General features: G+C 44.1%; 1 protein-coding gene across 1 annotated transcript in view; it reads left to right on the top strand.

The window, feature by feature from the left end:
• The window catches only part of LOC111966224 (cadherin-4-like), an 86,230-nt gene that overhangs the window by 59,353 nt on the left and 3,404 nt on the right, over window positions 1-23,473 (top strand). Inside the window, exons 8-12 of the mRNA XM_023990691.3 lie at window positions 6,897-7,039; window positions 13,997-14,233; window positions 20,339-20,572; window positions 22,558-22,697; window positions 22,959-23,123. Coding sequence (XP_023846459.2) covers window positions 6,897-7,039; window positions 13,997-14,233; window positions 20,339-20,572; window positions 22,558-22,697; window positions 22,959-23,123 — 919 coding nt within the window. The remainder of the gene's footprint in view (window positions 1-6,896; window positions 7,040-13,996; window positions 14,234-20,338; window positions 20,573-22,557; window positions 22,698-22,958; window positions 23,124-23,473) is intronic.

Here is a 23,473-nt window from a genome sequence, read left to right as displayed (position 1 = left end):
AATTGTGTATGAGGTGATGGCGGCGGATGAATGCCACGACAATAGGCCTCAGGATCTCATCACGGTATTTCTGTGCATTTAAAATGCAATTGTGTTTGTTGTCCATAGCTTATGCCTATGCATACAATAACCCCATCGCCACCTTGGGGCACTCTGTTCACAACGTTGACATCAGCAAACTGCTCGTCCACACGACTCCATACACGTGGTCTGCTGTTGTGAGGCGTCTTATAGGAGACAAATTAACATGAAATTCTCTGGCAACAGCTCTGGTGGACATTCCTGCAGTATGCATGCCAATTGCGCGCTCCCTCAAAACCTTTTTCGAGTGGCCTTTTATTGTCCCCAGCACAAGGTGCACCTGTGTACAGATCATGCTCTTTAATCAGTTTATTGATATGCCACACCTGTCAGGTGGGTGGATTATCTTGGCAAAGGAGAAATGCTCACTAACATGGATATAAATACATTTGTGCATACAATTTGAGAGAAATACACTTTTTGTGCGTATGGAACATTTCAGCTCTTGAAACATGGGACTAACACACATATTGCGTTTATATTTTTGTTCAGTGTATATCTGTTTGAGTTTCTTGCGGTCAATTTACAGTCTACAAATTATTCTAATTATGTTCTGGCCCCCGACCATCCGCTCAACAAAAAATCGGCAACTAACTGAATCTAGTCAATGATCCCTGCCTCATTTCATCAATATCATGCAAATCAGTACATGAAAAAACATTGCGACTGAAAAAGATGTTAGTTCACTGAGTTTCTGCTTGCGTTTTCTGCCTGCTTTTGCATTGAAATAGATTCTGGTGTTCTGAGATTCCTTTCAATTTCAGAATAACCGGCTTTTACTGCAATTTAGATAAAAACTCAATAAAACAAGTCTCTAATACAAGGAAAATGCCTATACATTTCATCTCTTTCAAAACCATTATGATTTTTACTGTAGGAGCATTTGGCTCAATGATACAATTCTGTTTACACCCGACGGCTCAGAGAGGGGTTGACTCTTGAGGAAGGCTCTCCTGCAACCTCCGGCGGTAGTGGCCGAGATGTGACCAGTTCGCAAGTTTACATTGCAGTATTTTCTCTAAATCTGTAGGCAATCTCTCGTAGTGAGAGTAGGGCCATACGTGCATGGATACAAAAAGAGAGAGCGACGGAGAGAGAGGGAGGATGAAAGTGAAATGGGGACCATGGTTCTTGGCAGTGTCCATCTCTCAGCAGTCCAGTCTGCCAGTGCTCGGCGCCAGCACAGGGCACTGCGTTAGGAGGGCACGAGGGTTAATGGGGAGCACTGCCCCCTGGGTAACCAGAGCCATGTGTATTCTAAAGGTATAGATAGGACACACACACACACACATACAGCATCTGGCCCCTGCTCGAAGGCCTGACACAGCAGTCTGTACACCTGCAGTGTTCCCAGGGCTCTCACACTGTTGGCTGTGAATCTAAACCAACCTTTTAAAGCTGCCTGTGGAGCACAGCAGTGTCTTCACTTCCTCAATGTCAGCTGATTTATGACATGATTATGTTGATTATGATGTAGGAGGGAGGGGCTACTTTTTTCTTTCACACATACTTGCAAGCACGCACGTACAGTCACTCACTCACTAACTCACACATGTGTGCAGTGGTGGAAAAAGTACCCAATTGTCATACTTGATTAAAAGTAAAGATACCTTAATAGAAAATGACTAAAAGTGAAAGTCACCCAGTAAAATACGACTTCAGTAAAAGTCTAAAAGTATTTGGTTTTAAATATACTTAAAGTGGTAATCAGCAGTAGAAACAATAACAAAGTGACATTCCTTACCCCTGTTTTGGTAAAAAAGCTGGAGCTGGAGAAATTGAACCACTCTCAAATTCATAAACAGAGCTATGGATGCAAGGACTAATCATCCGTGATATCAAAATGATAGTTTTAACCATATTGTGAGACTTTATAGTGTTTGTTTACATTTTCTTTGTTGGAGTAAAACAAGTTTATATTTGGGGATCTGATGGTGTACAACAGTAAAACTAAGCTCACAAGGCATTTATAAGGTATATTCTTCAAGAATCAAGAGGTACATATCATTCATTTATACATCCAAAAATGGATGTAGCCACTACTGATTGCCCCTTAAGTATGAAAAGTAAATCATTTCAAATTCCTTATATTAAGAAAACCAGACGGCACCATTTTACAAAAAACATTTTTTTTCATTTACGGATAGCCAGGGGCACACTCCAAAACTCAGACATTTCAGGGAAAATGTATGGAGGAAATAATATGCAGTGAAGTAAGAGTACAAGTTCCCCAAAAAATGACTTAATTAGTACTTTCAAGTATTTTTACTTAATTAAGTACTTTACACAACTGCCAGTGTGGTGTTTGTATGTATATTTTCTCCCTGGCTGGGTTAGTCTGGTGACTAAGTGGATGGCTGTGTCTATGAGAGGGCCAGGCCATCAAACCCCCCCCAAACCCCACATTCATCATCATGTACCCTTTTCCTCTCTCTCTCTCTGGGGCAAAGATCTAAACAAATTTGCCAGTTAATTTCACTGCAAATTAGTGTAAATTATAATTATAATTTAGGAAGACGCCAAAGTCACCAGCTGGGCTCTCTATCTTGCTGCAGCTCTCTGTCGTTCTCCTCTATCTCTCTTTGCTTTCTCTCCCTCCCCCTCCCCCCTTTCCCTCCCGATCCTTTTCCCGTACACCAGTTTAAGTCCGCAGTACACCTTGGAGATAAGTTTGGGTAGCTGAGGCACACCATGTTCTGTCATGGCCTGCTTCACACATTCACACTCTCTCCCTTTTTCTTTCTCTTCCTCTCTCTCTCTCTCTCTCCACCCCTCTCTCTCTCCATCTCTCTTTCTCTCTCTCACGCACACACACACACACACACACACACACTCACACACACACACACACACACACACACACACACACACAAACAAACACACAATGATACACAATCTCCCCACCACAATCAATTCTCCTGCACATCTAGTGTTTAACCGTAGCCCAGCCCTGGCACCTTAACAAACTAGTGGGACAGTTTGCCCACATCAGCCTCCAATGTGGTTTCGTCTGGGAGGTCCCGTGTGGCTCAGTTGGTAGAGCATGGTGCTTGCAATGCCAGGGTTGCGGGTTTGATTCCCACAGGGGACCAGCGTGAAAATATATGCATGAATAAGAGCGTCTGCCAAATGACAAGAACCTGAATCTGTATTGAAGTCCTATAGAGTGAGAGGCGTAAAAGGCATCAGGCTTGGATCGTGCAGGGAAACGAATCACTTGGATTCTTATTATTCCTGAAAGGAAATGTAATCATACATAATGAATGTGTGCTAAGTCACGCCAATCAGCCAAACCATATATTATCTTGTTTGTAGTCAGCCATTACACTCCGTCCTCACAATCAGACACACGGGGAACAGAAACCGTGCAAAGTTTTGATGGGGTTTTCATCTGTCGTTTTTTGTTTCATTATCAGTTGAAACTTTGGATCGGGAACCCCTCTTAGTAGCCAGTGAGCAGAGTTCGTGTCTATTGACTAGCTAGCAATTTGTCACGACTGATTTTTGGTGACTGGTTTTAGGCACAACTCCCTTTTGTATGTGTGACTACTGCCAGGTTCACAGATCAGAGATCTCTCTATGTGACTGAGGGAGACCAGAAAAAAACATGTGATGTGAGTGTAGGGAAGAGGAAGGGCGCTGCTGAATGAAAGAGAAAGAGAAAGGGAAAAGGTCATGAACAAGATTGAGAGTGAGAGAAGGAAAAGCAGGGGCCGGGGAGGTTCGGAGAGTTGAGAGAGGGGAGGGGGGAGGTCAGGACCAGACTAATGGCAAGCAGTGAGTTCTAGGGGTGGTTGAGGGGGGACAGAGGCCAGGGTATGGGGGAATGGAGGGGGATAGAGGGGGTGGCTTGGAGGGGGGAATCAGGCATTACCTGTCAGAGCCAGACGAGCGAGGCGAGGTGTGGGATTGGAGATGCACGCATAAATGATTACCCAGACCACCCTGCATGGGCTGAAGGAAGGCTGGGAGGACATGCATTTTTGATTATCAAGGACAGGCTTTGAAAAAATACATTTTCTTCCCCTACTACTATCGCTAACCCCAGCAGACTTCATACTAGATCGTATTCACTCCTCACACCCACTTACCAGTACCACAAAGTTGTATATGCATAGAGAGACTGATCAAGGTAGTATGCAGACAATGGAATTATGCAGCTTGAATATTATGACTTAATATAACTTGTACTTCTCCTTGGTGTCTTTTAAAGCACCAGAGCTAACACTGGCTGTCAGTTCCAGACAGTATAGAAGCAATAAGAACCAAAAGAAATGAAATGATAAAACTGCCCACCAACTTTTCTTCCCCTAGGTTTTGATATCAGCAACGAAATCATAGACTTGACTCCGGCCAACCAAGCCAGATTATTGTTACTCGAAAAGCGCTTTTCCCAGTCGTGTACTGCTAGGTCAGTTGGAGAAGGCAGCAGTAGTCTGTGTTTTCCTGGGGATGGTTGTTTCACCCACTGACTCACTCATCAGCTGCTGTGTTTTCTTGTTGAATGTGTGTGTTTATTTGGTGTGCGTGCAAATCACGTGGGGGCGCAAAAGGTCGGTGACTCCGATCCGTTGGGTAGATTTAGCTCTGCGCCAGTTTTGCGACGTGTCAACGTCTGTCACTGCGGCAGCCCAGTCGTCCCAACAGAAACAGGAAGTGACACTTCAGTAGCTGACTGCTATGGCGACTGCCAATCGCCCAGGCCGTGTGATTGGCTCACAGTGTGGCATGACAATAATGCGGTCACTATGGGTACCACGAAGCAAAAGCCAGCACAGCTTTCCCTTAGATCTGACACATCATCCTCTTTTAGAGCTGACAGTCACATGAAATCCCAGCTGAAAATCTGACATTCAAACTAGGAATTAATTAAGAGGAAGTGATGTTTAACACGAGCCGCCGAGATTGAGATCTGCACTCAGGACCCACTGAGGTGCCCTTAATGTGCCCGATTGTTTAAAGAAAATGTCTAATTACACACCCGATCGTCTCTTCAATGCGGGGGGAGATTGTCTGGCGCTGGAGTGCTATTAAGCACTTAATAAACTTGATCTAAGTTTTATTTTAACTGTGTTAGGCACTGTTTGGGGGATTTAATTAATGAGTAATGTTCGAGCGTCAGGCTCTGGGGAGCAGACCTTTTGTGTAATGTCTTTTATCATCACAGACCTCTAACTTTTAATGTTGCCAGATAAGGGAGGGGGAGAGAGGGATGAGAGAGGACAGGACCATAATGGAGGTGAGGGGCGAAAGGGTGTGTCTCTTTCCCCCTCTCTACCACTTTATTTCTCTATTTCCTGCTCACCCACTCCAGCCTCAGCATCTTCCTCTCCTTCTCAGGTGTGACTGCCCTCCACTGGAGACCCAGAGTACAACCTGGACCTGCCTCCAGAGACAGACAGAGACCTAGAGAGAGAAGAAACCATAGATAAAAAGAGCAAGACTGATGGATGCATGCATGCACAGACTGTAACAAGGTTATTTCATGTTCATGAATGTAGCATTTTGCCTAATGAAACCTATGGCGGGTGGTAACTGTAACAAAAGGCCTACAAGTTTAAGAGATTACGTTACCCCAGGGAACCCATGGCGGGTGGCAACAACAGAAACACGGTAGCTTTAATCACGTCAGGTGAATGTCACAAAACACGGTTGATATATTCACGTCGGGGGAATTTCGGGAAAAAGTCTCAGCCTAATTGCACTTGCACCACACCTCCTTGGTATTGCATTTTCGTTTTTCGTGTGTTGCACTTGCACAGTAGAGAGAGAGAGAGAGCGAGAGAGAGAGACTGTTCTACAGAGCCAAACATCTTACATCAGATTCCATGGGCAGTAAGCTTCTGCAGCTTCCGAATAAAGTTAGCCACTGTCTTTCTCCTCTCCCTCTCGCTCTGTCTTTTATCCCTGCCCCCCTCTGCGCAGGCCACGCTCCCTCCCCAGTAGTTATTTCACAGGCTGCCAGTTCCAGTCTGCGGGTAGCTGCCCGCCGTACTGACCACACGGCAGTGTGGAAATGTCATCCCTCTCATCCCATTCCCAGGGCCGTGTAGAGCCTGGGATACAGCCCACTAGCCTGCTGGGAAAATCCCCACATCTTCTCCACAGGGGAGAGATTACTCCCTCCATCCCTCTCTCTTTCCATCGCTCCATCCCTACATTTAGACCTTCTCTCCAGCCCACTTACCGTAGTGCAGGCCTATGGGAACATGGTATGCATGGTTAGAGAGCCTGAGGGAGAGGGTATGGGTATTAGGCATGGAGGCCTGTTTGCAGGTGTGAATGTGTTCTCCACGTCAGTGCATATGAAACACTGATGTAGAGAACAATGAGAGAGAGAGAGAGAGAGAGAGAGAGAAAACCCAGGCAGATATCCACACAGGGATTTCAGGGTAAATCGTGGAGATGATATCCTTATTCTTCTCCCTCCTATCTTGGAATAATACCTTCAGCTGCTCCCCTATCCTCACAAACCCCCCTTACTCTCATACACATTTACATAGCTACAGTGTTTACACTAACAGAATTGGCTCCAATGCCTGGTACAGGGATGTGGGAAATTAGGTGAAATTGACTGTAAGCTACAGGCTGTGAATGAGAAATTGATGAAGCATTAAACTGGGCGTGTGTAACTGGCATACAACTGGACAGCACTTTTGAAAGTGATGCCCATTCCATTGATTTAGTCTACATGTGTTTAACCGCTGTCTTAACCTGCTACCTTCCTCCTCTTCGCAGATAAAGAGTGAGTATACGTCATTTCTTTGAACCTGTTAGTCTGACCTCCTCCTCTCCTCCTCCCCCTGCCCGTCCAGGTATTCTAAACTGGCCGACCCAGCTGACTGGCTGTCCATCAACAACACCAACGGTCAGATCATCACCACGGCAACCCTGGACAGAGAGTCCATCTACGTCAAGAACAACATTTATGAAGCCACCTTCCTCGCAGTTGACAATGGTGAGACCCATTGTGTGTGCTTGTGTGTGTGTGTGTGTGTGTGTGTGTGTGTGTGTGTGTGTGTGTGTGTGTGTGTGTGTGTGTGTGTGTGTGTGGGGGTGTGTGTGGGTGCGTGTGTGTGTGTGAGATGTGTATCAGTTGACAATGGTGAGACCCATTGTGTGTGCTTGTGTGTGTGTGTGTGTGTGTGTGTGTGTGTGTGCGTGTGTGTGTGTGTGTGTGTGTGTGTGCTCGTGTGTGTGTGTGTGTGTGGCAGAAAAAGAGAAACTGAGAGAAAGGAGGTGCAGAGGATAGAGGTGGGCCCAGTGGAGTTGAGCAGAGACCAATGTAAAGCTGAATTAGAGCTGAGACTCCTGGTTACAGAGAGCTAGTCATGCTGTATTGACCCGTTCTCCTTTCTTCCCTCGCTTCACCTCTCCTCCTCTCTTTCTTTCTCCTCTGCAATGAGTGTGGCACATCCAGTTTTCTCTGCCACCCAGTTCAAGCTTGAGCTTAACCGAGCACAAACTCAATCACAGCAAACAAACAACTCTCCTTTTTTCTCATGCGGAAGCAAACAGAATGCTTTCCCCCTCCCAAAGTGCCTTATCAGTGACGTGCAGTGCATTGGTGTGTTTACCTAAAGTTGGGATGGCTTTGAAGAATGATTGACACTGCCTGTGCGTGTGTGTGTGTGCGTGAGCGTGTTCCCAGTGATTGACAACGTCAGAGACCGTGATGTGTAACTTCCTGTGTTGTTTTCTGCAGCGGGGGTAGGAAGTGTCCCAGCTTGCGCATAACGTTCTGAGAACCATATGTTTCTTAGAACTTGGTGAGAGCTTGGTTGTCCTATGGTTATTTTTGCATACAACCTTCCTACAACATTCTGGGAATAGTGAAGGACACTCAGCTAGCACATAGAATTCTGAGAACCATATGTTTCTGAGGTGGGAATTTCWGTACTTCAGCATAATGTTTCCTACAGGTTTCCTCGTTGTTCTTTTTAAAGTCATGTTCTCAGAAAGTTCAGAGAATGTTAAGAAATAACGTTCCTTTGTGGTAATTTCAGTACTTCAGCTTAACATTTTCTACAGGTTTCCTCGTGGTTCTATTTAAAATAATGTTCTCGGGAACATTAACAATCCTTTCCATAACAAGCACAAGAAAACCTTAGTAGCATTCAAAGAACGATCTAAGAATATTATTTCGGGAACACACACATTCCATTCTCAACGTCAACAGAACTCTCTMTATCCTCTATCTTGTTGAGCGTGTTCAGGTGTGTTGGCCGCGGCAACTAATCGGCCACACCTGATCTTAATGAGTGCTTGTTTCGTTTGAAATGGGGTCTGTTTGAATAGACTAAAATGAACAGCTTTGTATGAGTAAAAAAAACATGTCATGCTAGCTCCTTCCTGGTGGCACAGTGGACTCATTCCATGTATAGAGAAGAGAAGATCATAGGTTGCAATCTCACTGACACCATGCCACAATAAAAAAGRCGTGTGTTTGCATGATTAATGCCAAAGCAAATTAATATCCATGTGTCCTATCTGTGCTTGTCATTCAAAACAGTTAACTCAAACTAAGCTAGCGGTGTTATTAAAACATCTTATTGAAACATGTTCTCAGAACATTATTTAATTACCTTCAAATAACCTTTAATTCCCGTTCTCAGAACTTTAACRAAACKTCCCAGGAAAACKTTCAGGGAACCGTGGTAAAATGTTCTCAGAACTTTAACAAAACGTCCCAGCGAAACTTTCAGGGAACCGTGGTAAAATGTTCTCAGAACTTTAACAAAACTTCCCAGGAAAACTTTCAGGGAACCGTGGTAAAATGTTCTCAGAACTTTAACAAAACTTCCCAGGAAAACTTTCAGGGAACCGTAGTAAAATGTTCTCAGAACGTCCCATAAAAATGTACATTCCTAGAACAGGCATTATTTTCTCTTCCGTTCTCAGAACATTTAAAAAAACAAACGTTCAGTTTTACCGGTCAGAAAACGTATGGCTTCGTTCTCAGAACCTCCAAGGAACCAAATGTGTTAGCTGGGGTGGGATTAGACAGCAAACCCATTAGGGCTGACACGCTCCCGTCATTTCCATGCCTCTGTCTCTCTTTCTCTCCTTTTCCTTCTCCTTTTCCATTACTCATTCTCTGTCCCTGTCTCTCTCCTTACAAACCTTTTGAATGCCCTCTGACCCTATGAGTTGCTTGTGACGTGGTTTCTCTACACTCTGCTTCTGTCTTCACCTCTGTCGCTCCCCTCTCATCATGCAGAGGTAACCCAGTTTTGAGGTAACCCTAATTGCTCCTGCAAGTCTCTCTGGATAAGAGCATCTACTAAATGACTAAATTGTGTGTGTGTGTGTGTGTGTTCGTTGCAGACTGTGTGGGTGTAGGGGGAGTGTCTATAGTAATAATGTGTGAGGGATTATGGTAAAACGCGCTGGGGGTGGTGGGAGGAAGGGAAGATGAGAGGAGTGGGCAGAAACAGAAAGAGGGGGATGACAGTATTTGGGAGAGAAACACTGTCAGAGAGAGCAACCATATTATCATGGCTGTCACCACCAAGTCACCTACACACGTCTGTTTTAACCCACCTATGGATTTGTTTGTTTCCTTTTTAAAGAACATAAGGGGCGCTTGCTAGAAGTCCTTTCTTCACGCCTGGAATCTTTTAGCTGACATCAAGAAAAAAACGAATACAAATCCTTTTGAGGAATTTACACAAACATAATTATTTATTTAGCTGGTTAAAACCCCCATAATTCTCCTATCAGCCTCAGCAAGCTGCTTCCACATGTCCCCCATACATGACTGGGATTAACTCACTAAACCACCAGACAGGGGAAGCCTTCCAGTCTCTGTGTGTTGGTGTGTGTGTGTGTGTGTGTGTGTGTGTGTGTGTGTGTGTGTGTGTGTGTGTGTGTCTGCTTGTGCGCGTACATGTGTGTGTGTGTGTGTGTGTGTGTGTGTGTGTGTGTGTGTGTGTGTGTGTTGTGTGTGTCTGCTTGTGCGCGTACATGTGTGTGTGTCTGTGTGTGTCTGTGTCTGCTTGTGCGCGTACGTGTGTGTGTGTGTGTGTGTGTGAGTGTGTGGTGTGTGTGTGTGTGTGTGTGTGTGTGTGTGTGTGTGTGTGTGTGTGTGTGTGTGTGCATGCATGTGCTTAGGCTATGTGGTGTGTGTCTTACCACTCTTCACTCACAAGTAGCTTCTTTGTTCCAGTAGAAAAGGTAGGGAGTAGAGATTGAAACAGTAGGACTAGGCAGTGGAGTGAAATTAGGGACACAGTATCCATAGTGCTGTGGGCAGTGCTGGAGGTTTAGCCATGTAGTCATCTGAGCAGTGAAGGTCGAGGGAGTCACACACAGACTAGTCTAGGAGGAACTCATCTCCTGGACTTCGATGGAATGAGAACATACAATATGGTCCGTCTGTCACTAGGTAGACCACAGAGAACGGACTGGCAGGCAGCTACCAGGTTTTATTTACACACCTGTTTATTGTGGATATGGTCATCATAGGAGTATTGGAGACTGGTACTGTACAACAGAAAACATTGAAATGATAGTCTCCCCATGGTAAATGTAATTCCTCCTTCGACCACTTCGTCTGTCAGTTAGCCAGCTTCCCCACTGTTGCTGCTAAATGTCGAAGGTTATGAACTCGTAAATGATGTATATGATCATGACTGCAGGAAACAAGGTATGCCAATATCCCAATCTGCAACCTACCCTTTTATTTGACTGGGTGTCTCTGCTTCAGGTGTTTCTGTGGCCTACTCTAAGTCAACCTTATTACTGTCCTGTTCAAGCGATCCTTCTCTGCTACCCCTCTCCCTCTCTCCACCTCTTTCCCGCTCCTATCTAAGTTCTCTTTATTTCCCTCTCACTCTCCACCTCTTCTGCCCTCAATGTCAAATGTCTTGCACCGTCGCCGAGTTTAATCGCCAGATCTGTGAGCTTTACATAAATCTTTTTTTAAATCTTCTTCATTGGGATTAGGTCGAGACCAGGCCTGGGCAACTCCAGTCCTCTGGGGCCCGATTGGTGTTCCCCTATCACTAGCAACCTGATTTAAACTAATTGCATTTTTAACTGAAGATCATGATTAGTTGATTGTTGGTGTGTAAGCTGGGGCTGAGGCAAAAGTATGACACCAATCAGGTGCCCGAGGACTGGAGTTGCCCAGGCCTGGTCCAGAGCTAATCCCAATTGAGATGTTGTGTCAGGACTTGAAACGAGCAGTTCATGCTTGAAAACCCACAAATGTCGCTAAGTTAAAGCAGTTCTGCATGCAAGTGTGGGACACAATTCCAACAACTACTAGAAGCATTTGGTTGAAGTCATTGCAGAGAAAGGTGGCACAACCAGTTATTGAGTGTAAGGGGGCAATTACTTTTTCACACATGGGAATTGGGTGTTGCATACAGTGCCTTCGGAAAGTATTCAGACCCCTTGACTTTTTCCAGACTTAGTTACGTTACAGCCTTATTCAAAAAAAATAAAAATAAAACATTTATATCCTCAGCGATCTACACACAATACCCAATAATGACAAAGCGAAARCACGTTGTTCGAAATGTTTAAAAATGTATTTGAAATACAAAACGGGAATACCTTATTTACATAAGTATTCAGACCCTTTGCTATGATACTCGAAGTTGAGCCCAGGTGGATCCTGTTTCCATTGATCATAGATGTTTCTACAACTTGATTGGAGTCCACTTGTGGTAAATTCAATTGATTGGACATGATTTGGAAAGGCACACACATGTCTATAGTCTACAGTCCCACAGTTGACAGTGTAGCTCAGAGMAAAAACCAAGCCATGAGATCGAAGAAATTGTCCGTAGAGCTACGAGACAGGATTGTGTCGAGGAACAGATCTGGGGAAGGGTACGAAAAGGTTTTTGCAGCATTGAAGGTACCCAAGAACACAGTGGACTCCATCATTCTTAAATGGAAGAAGTTTGGAACCACCAAGACTCTTCCTAGGCCTGGCCGCCCAGCAAAACTGAACAATCGGGGGAGAAGGGCCTTGGTTAGGGAGGTGACCAAGAACCCGATGGTCACACTGACAGAGGTCTAGAGTTCCTCTGTGGAGATTGGAGAACCTTCCAGAAGGACAACCATCTCTGCAGCACTCCAGCAATCAGGCCTTTATGGTAGAGTAGCCAGACAGAAGCCACTCCTCAGTAAAAGACACATGACAGCCCGCTTGGAGTTGCCAAAAGGCACCTAAAGAACTCTCAGACCATGAGAAATAAGATTCTCTGGTCTGATGAAACCAAGATTGAACACTTTGGCCTGAATGCCAAGCATCACGTCTGGAGGAAACCTGGCACCATCCCTACGGTGAAGCATGGTGGTGGCAGCATCATGCTGTGGAGATGTTTTTCAGTTGCAGGGACTGGGAGACTAGTCAGGATCGAGGGAAAGATGAATGGAGCAAAGTGCAGAGAACCTGCTCCAGAGCGCTCAGAACCTCAGACTGGGGCAAAGGTTCACCTTACAACAGGACAACAACCCTGATCACACAGCCAAGACAACACAGGAGTGGCTTCGGGACAAGTCTCTGAATGTCCTTGAGTGGCCCAGCCAGAGCCCGGACTTGAACCCGATCGAAAATCTCTGGTGAGACCTATAAATAGCTGTGCAGTGACACTCCCCATTCAACCTGACAGAGCTTGAGATGATCTGCAGAGAAGAATGGGAGAAACCTACCAAATACAGGTGTGCCAAGCTTGTAGCGTCATACCCAAGAAGAATCAAGGCTCTAATCACTGCCAAAGGTGCTTCAACAAAGTACTGAGTAAATGGTCTGAATACTTATGTTAATGTCATATTTCAGTTGTATTTTTTGATGAATTTGCAAAATGTTCTAAATATCTGTTTTTACYTTGTCATTATGCGGTATTTTGTGTAGATTGATGAGGGGAAAAAAACATTTAATCAATTTTAGAATAAGGCTGTAACGTAGCAAAATGTGGAAAAAGTCAAGGGGTCTGAATACTTTCCGAAGCCACTGTARGTTTTTGTTAAATAAATAAATAAAATAAGTATCCATTTTTTTTTATACTTGTAAACTCAGGTTTCTTTTATTTAATATTAGTTTTTGGTTGAACATCTGCTAATATTCAGTATCAAAAATACGCAAAAATAGAGACGATCAGAAAGGGGGCAAATACTTTTTCACGGCACTGTGACAGTGAGGGGGGGATAGGGGAGCAGCTGAAGGTATTATTCCAAGATAGGAGGGAGAAGAATAAGGGTATCATCTCCACGATTTACCCAGAAATCCGTGTGTGGATATCTGCCTGGGTTCCTTCTCTCTCTCTCTCTCTCTCTCTCTCTCTCTCTCTCTCTCTCTCTCTCTCTCTCTCTCTCTCTCTCTCTCTCTCTCGTCTCTCTCTCTCCTCTCTCTCTCTCTCTCTCTCTCTTTCTCTCTCTCTCTCTCTCTCTCTCTCTCTCTCTCTCTCTCTCTCTCTCTCTCTCTCTCTCTCTCTCTCTCTCTCTCTCTCTCTCCTCTCTTTCTTCTCTCCCATATATATTACAGGAGATACATTCTCGCTATCTAGTTATCTCTCTCGGTCTTTCTCTCCATCTCATCCATGCAGTCTCCCTTTATTTGCTTTCTCCCAATCACCACTTCCTCTTTCTTTTTCTCTGTTTTCTCAATTCATCTTCCTCCCCCATCTTTCTCTCTCTCTCCCTCTGCTCCCTGCAAGTCATTGTTCTGTTGGGGTATTGTTTGAAAGGGCTGTGAGTGCTCTTATCAGTGGTGTGTGTGTGTATGGCTTTGCGGTCATGGTGTGGCCATGAGTGTTTGCTTAACAATAACAATAACTCTTCCCTTACCTCATCTCCCCCTATCCTCTTCCTCTCCTTTCCTCCTCCTCCCCCCTCTCCTACCTCTTCTTCTTCGCCCTTCTTCCCTCCCTCCTCTCTACCTCTCCTGTCCCCCTCCCAGGCTCTCCCGTGGCCAGCGGTACAGGGACCCTCCAGATCTATCTGATAGACGTGGAACGACAATGCTCCGTCTCTGCTGCCCCGCGAGTTCTCAGATCTGTGAGCGCATCAACCGCAACGCCGGCAATCAACATCACGGCTGCAGACTCAGACACGGACCCAACGTGGGCCCTTTCGTCTCGAGCTGCCCACGTTCCTGCTAGCATACGGCGCAACTGGACAGTGTCACGTCTCAACGGTGAGGGGACGGGACGGAACCGGCAGGGGTAGATGGGGGTTGGCCGATGATTGGCTGAATACCCTGGGAGCAAGGTGGTTAGAGTTGTCAACAAAGTTACGACAGAAATATGATGCCACGTTCTTTCTTTGACAAGAAATATATACACATATTTGACTTGTGCATGTCATAAAACCGAATGACCTGCCGCACACGCTGCGCGCTGTTTTCAACAGATTCATTTATACTATATACGAACAAACGAGTGCACCAGGGAAGAATGGTCGTCACTAGTTACCACACCTACAAAGTCATGAAGCCACCCTATTTCTACAGTTTATCTTCTTAAAATTGATTTTCAATCTAATCTTAACATTAACCACACTGCTAACCTTATGCCTAACCCGAACCGTAAATTAAACCAAAAAGCTCATTTTGTATGGTCAATTTTGACTTTGTGGCTGTGGTTACTAGTGGAAACCAGGGAGAACGCGACAAGCATTCAGATGTAGTAAGTGAAAACACATTATCTACACTAACTGGGACAGCTAGCTAACATAATGTCACAAAGCATGATTCGCTAGCCATTTAACTTTCATTCTGAAATATTCATATTTCCGGGATGGAGACTAGACCAGACCCAGAAGTTCTGACTGAACGGACACATATTTGAGCACCCCAGGACGGTCCATTTATTTTGTGCTGTATAATTGATGCTATGAAACTCTCAGATTTCATTAGGTCAGTTCCCCCTCATAGCAAATAGCTAGACAAAACAAGCCAAGCAATGTTCACAAGGCCTATGAGCCCACAGAGGCAAGAGCTGCTAGTGCTGGCAGTCACTGAGGGGCGGAGTAGTAAGTAACTGAACAGCTTGTTTTGGACAATATAAGTATTTTTGTACATCATTTGGTGTCTTTTTAAGCTACAATATGAGGTCCTAAACTAACATGAACATCCTTGTAGCTGTTGGGGAATAATCCAAATTATTGCTTTGAGGTAATTGTTCCATCTCGACCAGGAGCAATCAATCATATACAGTGGGGAGAACAAGTATTTGATACACTGCCGATTTTGCAGGTTTTCCTACTTACACAAGCATGTAGAGGTCTGTAATTTTTTCATATAGGTACACTTCAACTGTGAGAGACGGAATCTAAACAAAAATCCAGAAAATCACATTGTATGATTTTTAAGTAATTCATTTGCATTTTATTGGCATGACATAAGTATTTGATCACCTACAACCAGTAAGAATTCCGTCTCTCACAGACCTGTTAGTTTTTCTTTAAAGAAGCCCTCCTGTTCTCCACTCATTACCTGTATTAATGCACCTGTTTGAACTCGTTACCTGTATAAAAGACAACCTGTCCAACACTCAATCAAACAGACTCCAACCTCTCCACAATGGCCAAGACCAGAGAGCTGTGTAAGGACATCAGGGATAAAATTGTAGACCTGCACAAGGCTGGGATGGCTACAGGACAATAGGCAAGCAGCTTGGTGAGAGGCAACAACTGTTGCGCAATTATTAGAAAATAGAAGAAAATAGAAGAAGTTCAAGATGATGGTCAATCACCCTCGGTCTGGGCTCCATGCAAGATCTCACCTCGTGGGGCATCAATGATCATGAGGAAGGTGAGGGATCAGCCCAGAACTACACGGCAGGACCTGGTCAATGACCTGAAGAGAGCTGGGACCACAGTCTCAAAGAAAACCATTAGTAACACACTACGCCGTCATGGATTAAAATCCTGCAGCGCACACAAGGTCCCCCTGCTCAAGCAGGCGCATGTCCAGGCCCGTCTGAAGTTTGCCAATGACCATCTGGATGATCCAGAGGAGGAATGGGAGAAGGTCATGTGGTCTGATGATTCAAAAATAGAGCTTTTTGGTCTAAACTCCACTCGCCGTGTTTGGAGGAAGAAGAAGGATGAGTACAACCCAAGAAACCATCCCAACCGTGAAGCATGGAGGTGGAAACATCATTCTTTGGGGATGCTTTTCTGCAAAGGGGACAGGACGACTGCACCGTATTGAGGGAGGATGGATGGGGCCATGTATTGCGAGATCTTAGCAACAACCTCCTTCCCTCAGTAAGAGCATTGATGATGGGTCGTGGCTGGGTCTTCCAGCATGACAACGACCCGAAACACACAGCCAGGGCAACTAAGGAGTGGCTCCGTAAGAAGTATCTCAAGGTCCTGGAGTGGCCTAGCCAGTCTCCAGACCTGAACCCAATAGAAAATCTTTGGAGGGAGCTGAAAGTCCGTATTGCCAGCGACAGCCCCGAAACCTGAAGGATCTGGAGAAGGTCTGTATGGAGGAGTGGGCCAAAATCCCTGCTGCAGTGTGTGCAAACCTGGTCAAAGAACTACAGGAAACGTATGATCTCTGTAATTGCAAACAAAGGATTCTGTACCAAATATTAAGTTCTGCTTTTCTGATGTATCAAATACTTATGTCATGCAATAAAATGCTAATTAATTACTTAAAAATCATACAATGTGATTTTCGGGATTTTTGTTTTAGATTCCGTCTCTCACAGTTGAAGTGTACCTATGATAAAATTACAGACCTCTACATGCTTTTTAAGTAGGAAAATCTGCAAAATGCGCAGTGTATCAAATACTTGTTCTCCCCACTGTATATACCCATACAAACAATGATTACATTTTGTCAGTGTTTATGATATATGCATAGTACATTCATGTGATTAGTCAAGTTCAAATGATGAAAATTGCCTTCCTTTTGGATTTGCCCCATTTAGGCCCCAAATTGAAGTGTTTTTCCCAGGCATTATGCAAGGCATTATCACTGGGGTATGAGGTTACACCAGGGCCTGAACCTGTGTTACAAGTTTTAAAGGTGAACAGTCAAAATCATTTGATAATATTTGAAGGAAACCAGATCAAAGTAAACTCAGCAAAAAAAGAAACGTCCTCTCACTGTCAACTGCGTTTATTTTCAGCAAACTTAACATGTGTAAATATTTGTATGAACAAAACAAGATTCAACAACTGAGACATAAACTGAAGTTCCACAGACATGTGACTAACATAAATGGAATAATGTGTCCCTGTACAAAGGGGGGGTCAAATCAAAAGTAACAGTCAGTATCTGGTGTGGCCACCAGCTGCATTAAGTACTGCAGTGCATCTCCTCCTCATGGACGGCACCAGATTTGCCAGTTATTGCTGTGAGATGTTACCCCACTCTTCCACCAAGGCACCTGCAAGTTCCCGGACATTTCTGGGGGAATGGCCCTAGCCCCTCACCCTCCGATCCAACAGGTCCAGACGTGCTCAATGGGATTGAGATCCGGGCTCTTCACTGGCCATGGCAGAACACTGACTTCCCTGTCTTGCAGGAAATCACACACAGAACGATCAGTATGTCAGGTGCCTTGGTGGATGTCAGGATGAGCCTGCAGGAAGGGTACCACATGAGGGAGGAGAATGTCTTCCCTGTAACACACAGCGTTGACATTGCCTGCAATGACAAAGCTCAGTCCGATGATGCTGTGACACACCGCCCCAGACCATGACGGACCCTCCACCTCCAAATCGATTCCGCCTCCAGAGTACAGGCCTCGGTGTAACGCTCGTTCCTTTGATGATAAACGCGAATCCGACCATCACCCCTGGTGAGACAAAACCACGACTCGTAAGAGAAGAGCACTTTTTGCCAGTCCTGTCTGGTCTAGCGACAGTGGGTTGTGCCCATAGGCGATGTTGTTGCCGGTGATGTCTGGTGAGGACCTGCCTTACAACAGGCCTAAAAGCCCTCAGTCCAGCCTCTCTCAGCCTCTTAATAAAAAGCCACCCCCAAAAAGAGCGAATAGAATAAAAAAAGAAAGAAAAAAACAAAAAAAAAAATAAAAAAACAAAACAATTAAAAAAAAAAAAAGAAGCACAAAAAAATAAACGAAAAAAAAAAGAAAAAATGAAACAAAAAACAACAACACAAAGAAAAAAAAAAAAAGAAATAAAAGAAGAAAAAAAAAAAAAAAAAAAAAAAAAAAAAAAAGAAACACAAAAAAGAACAAAAAGAATGATTGAAAAAATAGATAAAAAAAAAATAAAAAAAGAAATAATAACAATAATAAAAAAAATAATACAAAATATTAATAAAAAAAAATAACAAAAAAAAAAAAACACAAATAAAATTAGACATATAAAAACTTAGAAAAAAAATAAAAAAAACAACAAAGAAAAAAAAAAAAAACACAGCATAATACAACAAAACAGGTACCAACAGAAAAAAAACAGAAGAAAAAAAATAAAAACAAATAAAATAAGTGAAAACAAAAGCAAAGAACAACAGCAAAAGAAAAGAAAGCGAGAAGGAGAAATCACGAGAAAAACCAACGAATAAGAAAAACAAAAAAAATAACAAAAAAAAACCAAAAAAATAATAACATAGACGACACGGCCCCGCCCCCCCGCCGCCCCCTCCCCCCTCCCCCGCCCGTCCCCCCCAAACCAAACAAAAAAAAAAGAAAAAAAGAAAAAAAAGAACAAAAAGCGCGGCGCAAAAATACCAAGCCCCCCCTCCCGCCGCCCCCCGGCCCCACCCCCCCCCCCGCCCCCCAAGCCCCCCCCCCCCTCCCCCCCCCATTGGATTAAACAAATGGCCCCCCCCGCCCTCCCCCCCCCCCCCGGGATCAGTTCTGAGCCACTGATGGAGGGATTGTGCGTTCCTGGTGTAACTCGGGCAGCTGTTGTTGCCATCCTGTACCTGTCCCGCAGGTGTGATGTTCGGATGTACCGATCCTATGCAGGGGTTGTTACACGTGGTTCTGCCTCTGCGAGGACGATCAGCTGTCGTCCTGTCTCCCTGTAGCGCTGTCTTAGGCATCTCACAGTACGTACATTGCAATTTATTGCCTGGCCACATTTGCGGTCCTTATGCCTCCTTGCGCATGCCTAAGGCACGTTCACACAGATGAGCAGGGACCCTGGGCATCTTTCTTTTGGTGTTTTTCAGAGTCAGTAGAAAGGCCTCTTTAGTGTCCTAAGTTTTCATAACTGTGATTGCCTACCGTCTGTAAGCTGTTAGTTTCTTAACGACCGTTCCACAGGATGATCATTAGGATGATCATTGATCATTAATTGTTTATGGTTCATTGAACAAGCATGGGAAACAGTGTTTAAACCCTTTACAACGAAGATCTGTGAAGTTATTTGGATTTTTACAAATGATCTTTGAAAGACAGGGTTCTGAAAAAGGGACGTTTCTTGATGACCAAAGTATTAAAAATGACTGTTGCTTCTACATTGATAAAGTTTGATCAAAAAGTTACTGGTCCCCACGTCAGAAACGGGGATTCATTATTAAACTCTTAGTTCAATACGCCAAGGATAACGTTATATTCTCTTACCTCATTTAAATAAGTACCGCCTTGTAACCAACATTGGAGAAGACGTGTTTGCAGAGGGAAATTGTTTATATAGCTTGATTGCTACTCTACTGACACCTGTAAGGTGTCAGCAAATATAATTAAAAGTTTTCCCTATTCATCTATGGCAAAGATAAGGACAGTATATGTTTCCCCTTTCATCTGTGTCTGATGTTAGCTAGTTACTGGCTAGCTAGTTCTTCAGCCAGGATGGAACAAAAGGGGGGAGGGTCGTTCAAAAATCAGATATCACTGATGCAATTTCAATGTTGTTTGAGTCGCTTTGTGTATCACCAAATTAGCTTGAGATGATCTTACTACAATACCGCTCACTGCCTCCACGTTGCTTGACATAAGAGCTGTCAATCAAGGCGAGCTCATGAATAGAAGCTCCTCGCCCACAGATCCTGTCTTTTCAAACTTCCTGGTAGTCAAAAGGGACAAAGTACTTTTTAGATTGAAAAAGTAGGAAGTGTTGAACTCTGTCCCTGTGCTCAATTTACCCCATACACGGACTAGCTATGTTTTCAAAACTGTTATGTTTACATGAATCCCTTTTGTTTGTGTTGTGTATTTCCAGGGACACACAGCATCCTGAAATATATGTTGATGTCTTTGTTTCGAAAGAATACTATATTTCCCTGTAAGAAATGCCTCTCCCCCTATAGATGTCTCTTCTCAGTGGTAGTAACCTCTGTCTGTCTCTTCTCTCTCTCCTTCCCCAGGTGACTATGCCCGGTTGAGTTTGCGGACCCAGTATCTGGAGCCGGGGGTGTATGAGGTGCCTGTGATTGTGACCGACTCGGGGAACCCTCCCCTCTCCAACAGGTCCGTTATCAAGGTCAAGGTGTGTCCGTGCGATGAGAACGGAGACTGCACCCTGGTCGGGGCTGTGGCTGCCGCTGGACTTGGGACTGGAGCCATCATAGCCATTCTCATCTGTATCATCATACTGCTCAGTGAGTTTGGTGGACTGGAAGTCTTAGACACATATGTAGGAACTTAATCTCAGCCAGATTGCTACAGCAGGAAATCCTGCATCAACAGGAAAGGTGAATTATTATGTAGATTATAATTAATGGACATTTTGTGGTGGTTGATACATGTATCGTAAGGGAAAACCTAGTCTGAAATGTAAGTGGAAATCGAAAACTTCCAAAGCTTTTTTTAACATCCGTGCACGCACACAAGCTATTTATCTTGTACTCGGAAACACGTAGGAAATACACACACACCTGCCATACCTCCAGACGCATCACTCTGATTCGCTCAGAGCCATCACTTTCTAATTAACAACCAATCGTGTTCACCGCTCTCAGAGAGAATAGAAACAAACATTTCTTCCTTCCCCCTCCCATTCCCCCTGTAGCTACCACCACCTCCTCCATACATACTGCACATCAGATCCCTCTGATCAGATGTAATTATACCGCCTTTCTTACCAGATGCTGAAACGGGTTATGATTTGTTGCTCTTTCACACACTGGGCCGTTTGGGTCTTACATTCATCAAACATTTATCATGCAGTTAACACAATAACATAAAGGTGGTGTTATAGATGAATTCTTAGCTGGCTATCAGAATGTGCTGTCTCTGAGTTGGTGACCCTATGGGTTTTATTATTGTGTTCTGCCGGAGAGGGGTTTTTAATGTGGACTTGTTTTGCTGAGGTTCTGCTTGCTGGTTTGTTTTGTGATGGTGTGGTCTGGTGCTCATACCGTATTTATATRGATTACATTTCAGGGGTTGGAACCGAAAATATTTTCCAATCGTTTCGTTCTGAACGTAACCATCATTTTTTTTGTTCCATTCCACTGTTCCAACAAGGCAAAATAAAGTTCTGAACCGGTTCAAACCCCCCCCCCAAAAAAAGTAACGGTTTATGCCGTTCCTTTCTTTTCCTTTTTAAACTTTTTAAACTTTTTTTTGTTGCGTTTATCTCGACATTAAATGACTTCACCAATGGATAGAGTAGCTTGCTATGGAGCGGGCAAGCTATGTGCATGCGTTGGACAGACAAGTGTAGTGTAGGGTATGATATGCGACCGAAATTCCGCAGGTGAGGAGAGTGCTGGGAATGAAGCGCTGGGCATCTTGTTGTTATGACATGCATTATYTGAATTAGGCCCACAGAATTATACCTACAGAGGAGCGGCATTTATGAAGGAACTYTGAATGTCTTTGAACTTCAGAGAGTTRGCTTAACTGACGTTGGACCGGAGCTAGMCYGTRATCAGGCTTCTCAGTTCYATTACATTACACATAATACCGCCTAGAGTTTTCGAGAGCTAGACCAGAGCTAGCTAACAAGCTAGCTAGCTAATAAGCTTGTATGTGCAGAGCGACACCAGAATTAAAATAAAAAGCCGCATCTTACCTTTTTTAGTTAATAAATCCAATGTGAAGCGTGATAACTATAGTATGCTTAACTAGCATTGAAAAATGTAATCCATTGTTCTCTAATTAAAAATCTCTCTCCCTAATTTCTGAATCACGTCTGTAACATCAGAAGCTACAGTAGACTATGCATGCTACGGAGAGAGGGACAGGTAGCCTACACACATATACACTGGCAACGATTTTCAGCTGGCAGGCAGACACATTTCTTTGTWAAATTTTTTGTGGAACTGGGGAAAAAATCCCTGGAAATTAAAATAACGTTATTAACTGGTTCCCATGCAATTAAAATAACGGTTCTGCAATTAAAATAACAGTATAGATCACTTTCGTTCTCGGTTCTGGTTCTATTCCTCTAAAAATGTCATTATTTTCCGTTTTTTGGTCTTTTGTATGGAGGTACAGTCCTATCCTCCACAAATATGTAGAGCTTTTTCTGTGGTATTTTATTTTGCAGTAAGCCAATAATGTATGTTGTTTAAGGTGTGTTGGTTGTGTGTTTTTGCAGTATTATTGTGTTATTTAAGGTGTGTTGTGTGTGTTGCAGGTATGGTGCTAGTGTTTGTACTGTGGATGAAGCGCAGAGAGAAGGAGAGACAGACCAAACAGCTGTTGATCGACCCGGAGGACGATGTCAGAGATAACATCCTGAAATACGACGAGGAGGGAGGGGGAGAGGAGGACCAGGTACCCATCACACACACACACACACACACAGAGACAAACACTCAGACAGACACACACACATGCACACACAGAGACACACACTCAGACAGACAGACACACACACTAACAGAGATACAGACCTATAAACAACTACACACATACACACACACACACACGTGTATGTGTATATATACAGCATATATCACATACACCCACAAACACTGACAGCCAGTCAGGTCTGTCTTGAGGTTGGCTGTCTTATCTGTGTGTGTCTCTGGGCAGGACTATGACCTGAGCCAGCTGCAGCAGCCTGACTCTCTGGAGCACATCATCAGTAAGCCCCCGGGGGTACGGCGGGTGGACGAGCGCCCCATCATCCCTGAGTCCCAGTACCCCATTCGACCGGTGGTCCCCCACCCTGGGGACATCGGGGACTTCATCAACGAGGTGAGAGGGGGGCAACCAGGGGTCATAGTTTTGTTTATTCCTTCATCAAGGACTTTTCTACTTGAGATCTGACACAAACACACACACACAATTCCACGCACAAGGTACTCCAAACACGACTCAAGGTAGAATGACAAACTTACAATACGAAACTACACAAACACAGAACATAAGACATTCAGATCAGTAAATAAGATGGAGGTGTATATACGTACTGTGTACTGTTGTTTCTAAGTATTTTGATGCACCTTCTGTTCTAGGTACATGTGTGAGACGTGAGTGTACTATTGCATAAATGTAGGCATTTTCTGCAAGTTGTTTATTTACAGGTTTCAACGCTCTTAACTTTG

The sequence above is a fragment of the Salvelinus sp. IW2-2015 genome, linkage group LG7 (genome assembly GCF_002910315.2).
Source record: "Salvelinus sp. IW2-2015 linkage group LG7, ASM291031v2, whole genome shotgun sequence".
NCBI classification, from domain to species: Eukaryota; Metazoa; Chordata; class Actinopteri; order Salmoniformes; family Salmonidae; genus Salvelinus; species Salvelinus sp. IW2-2015.
The sequence above is the reverse complement of the archived record's forward strand: the minus strand, read 5'-3'. Positions and strand labels throughout refer to the sequence as shown.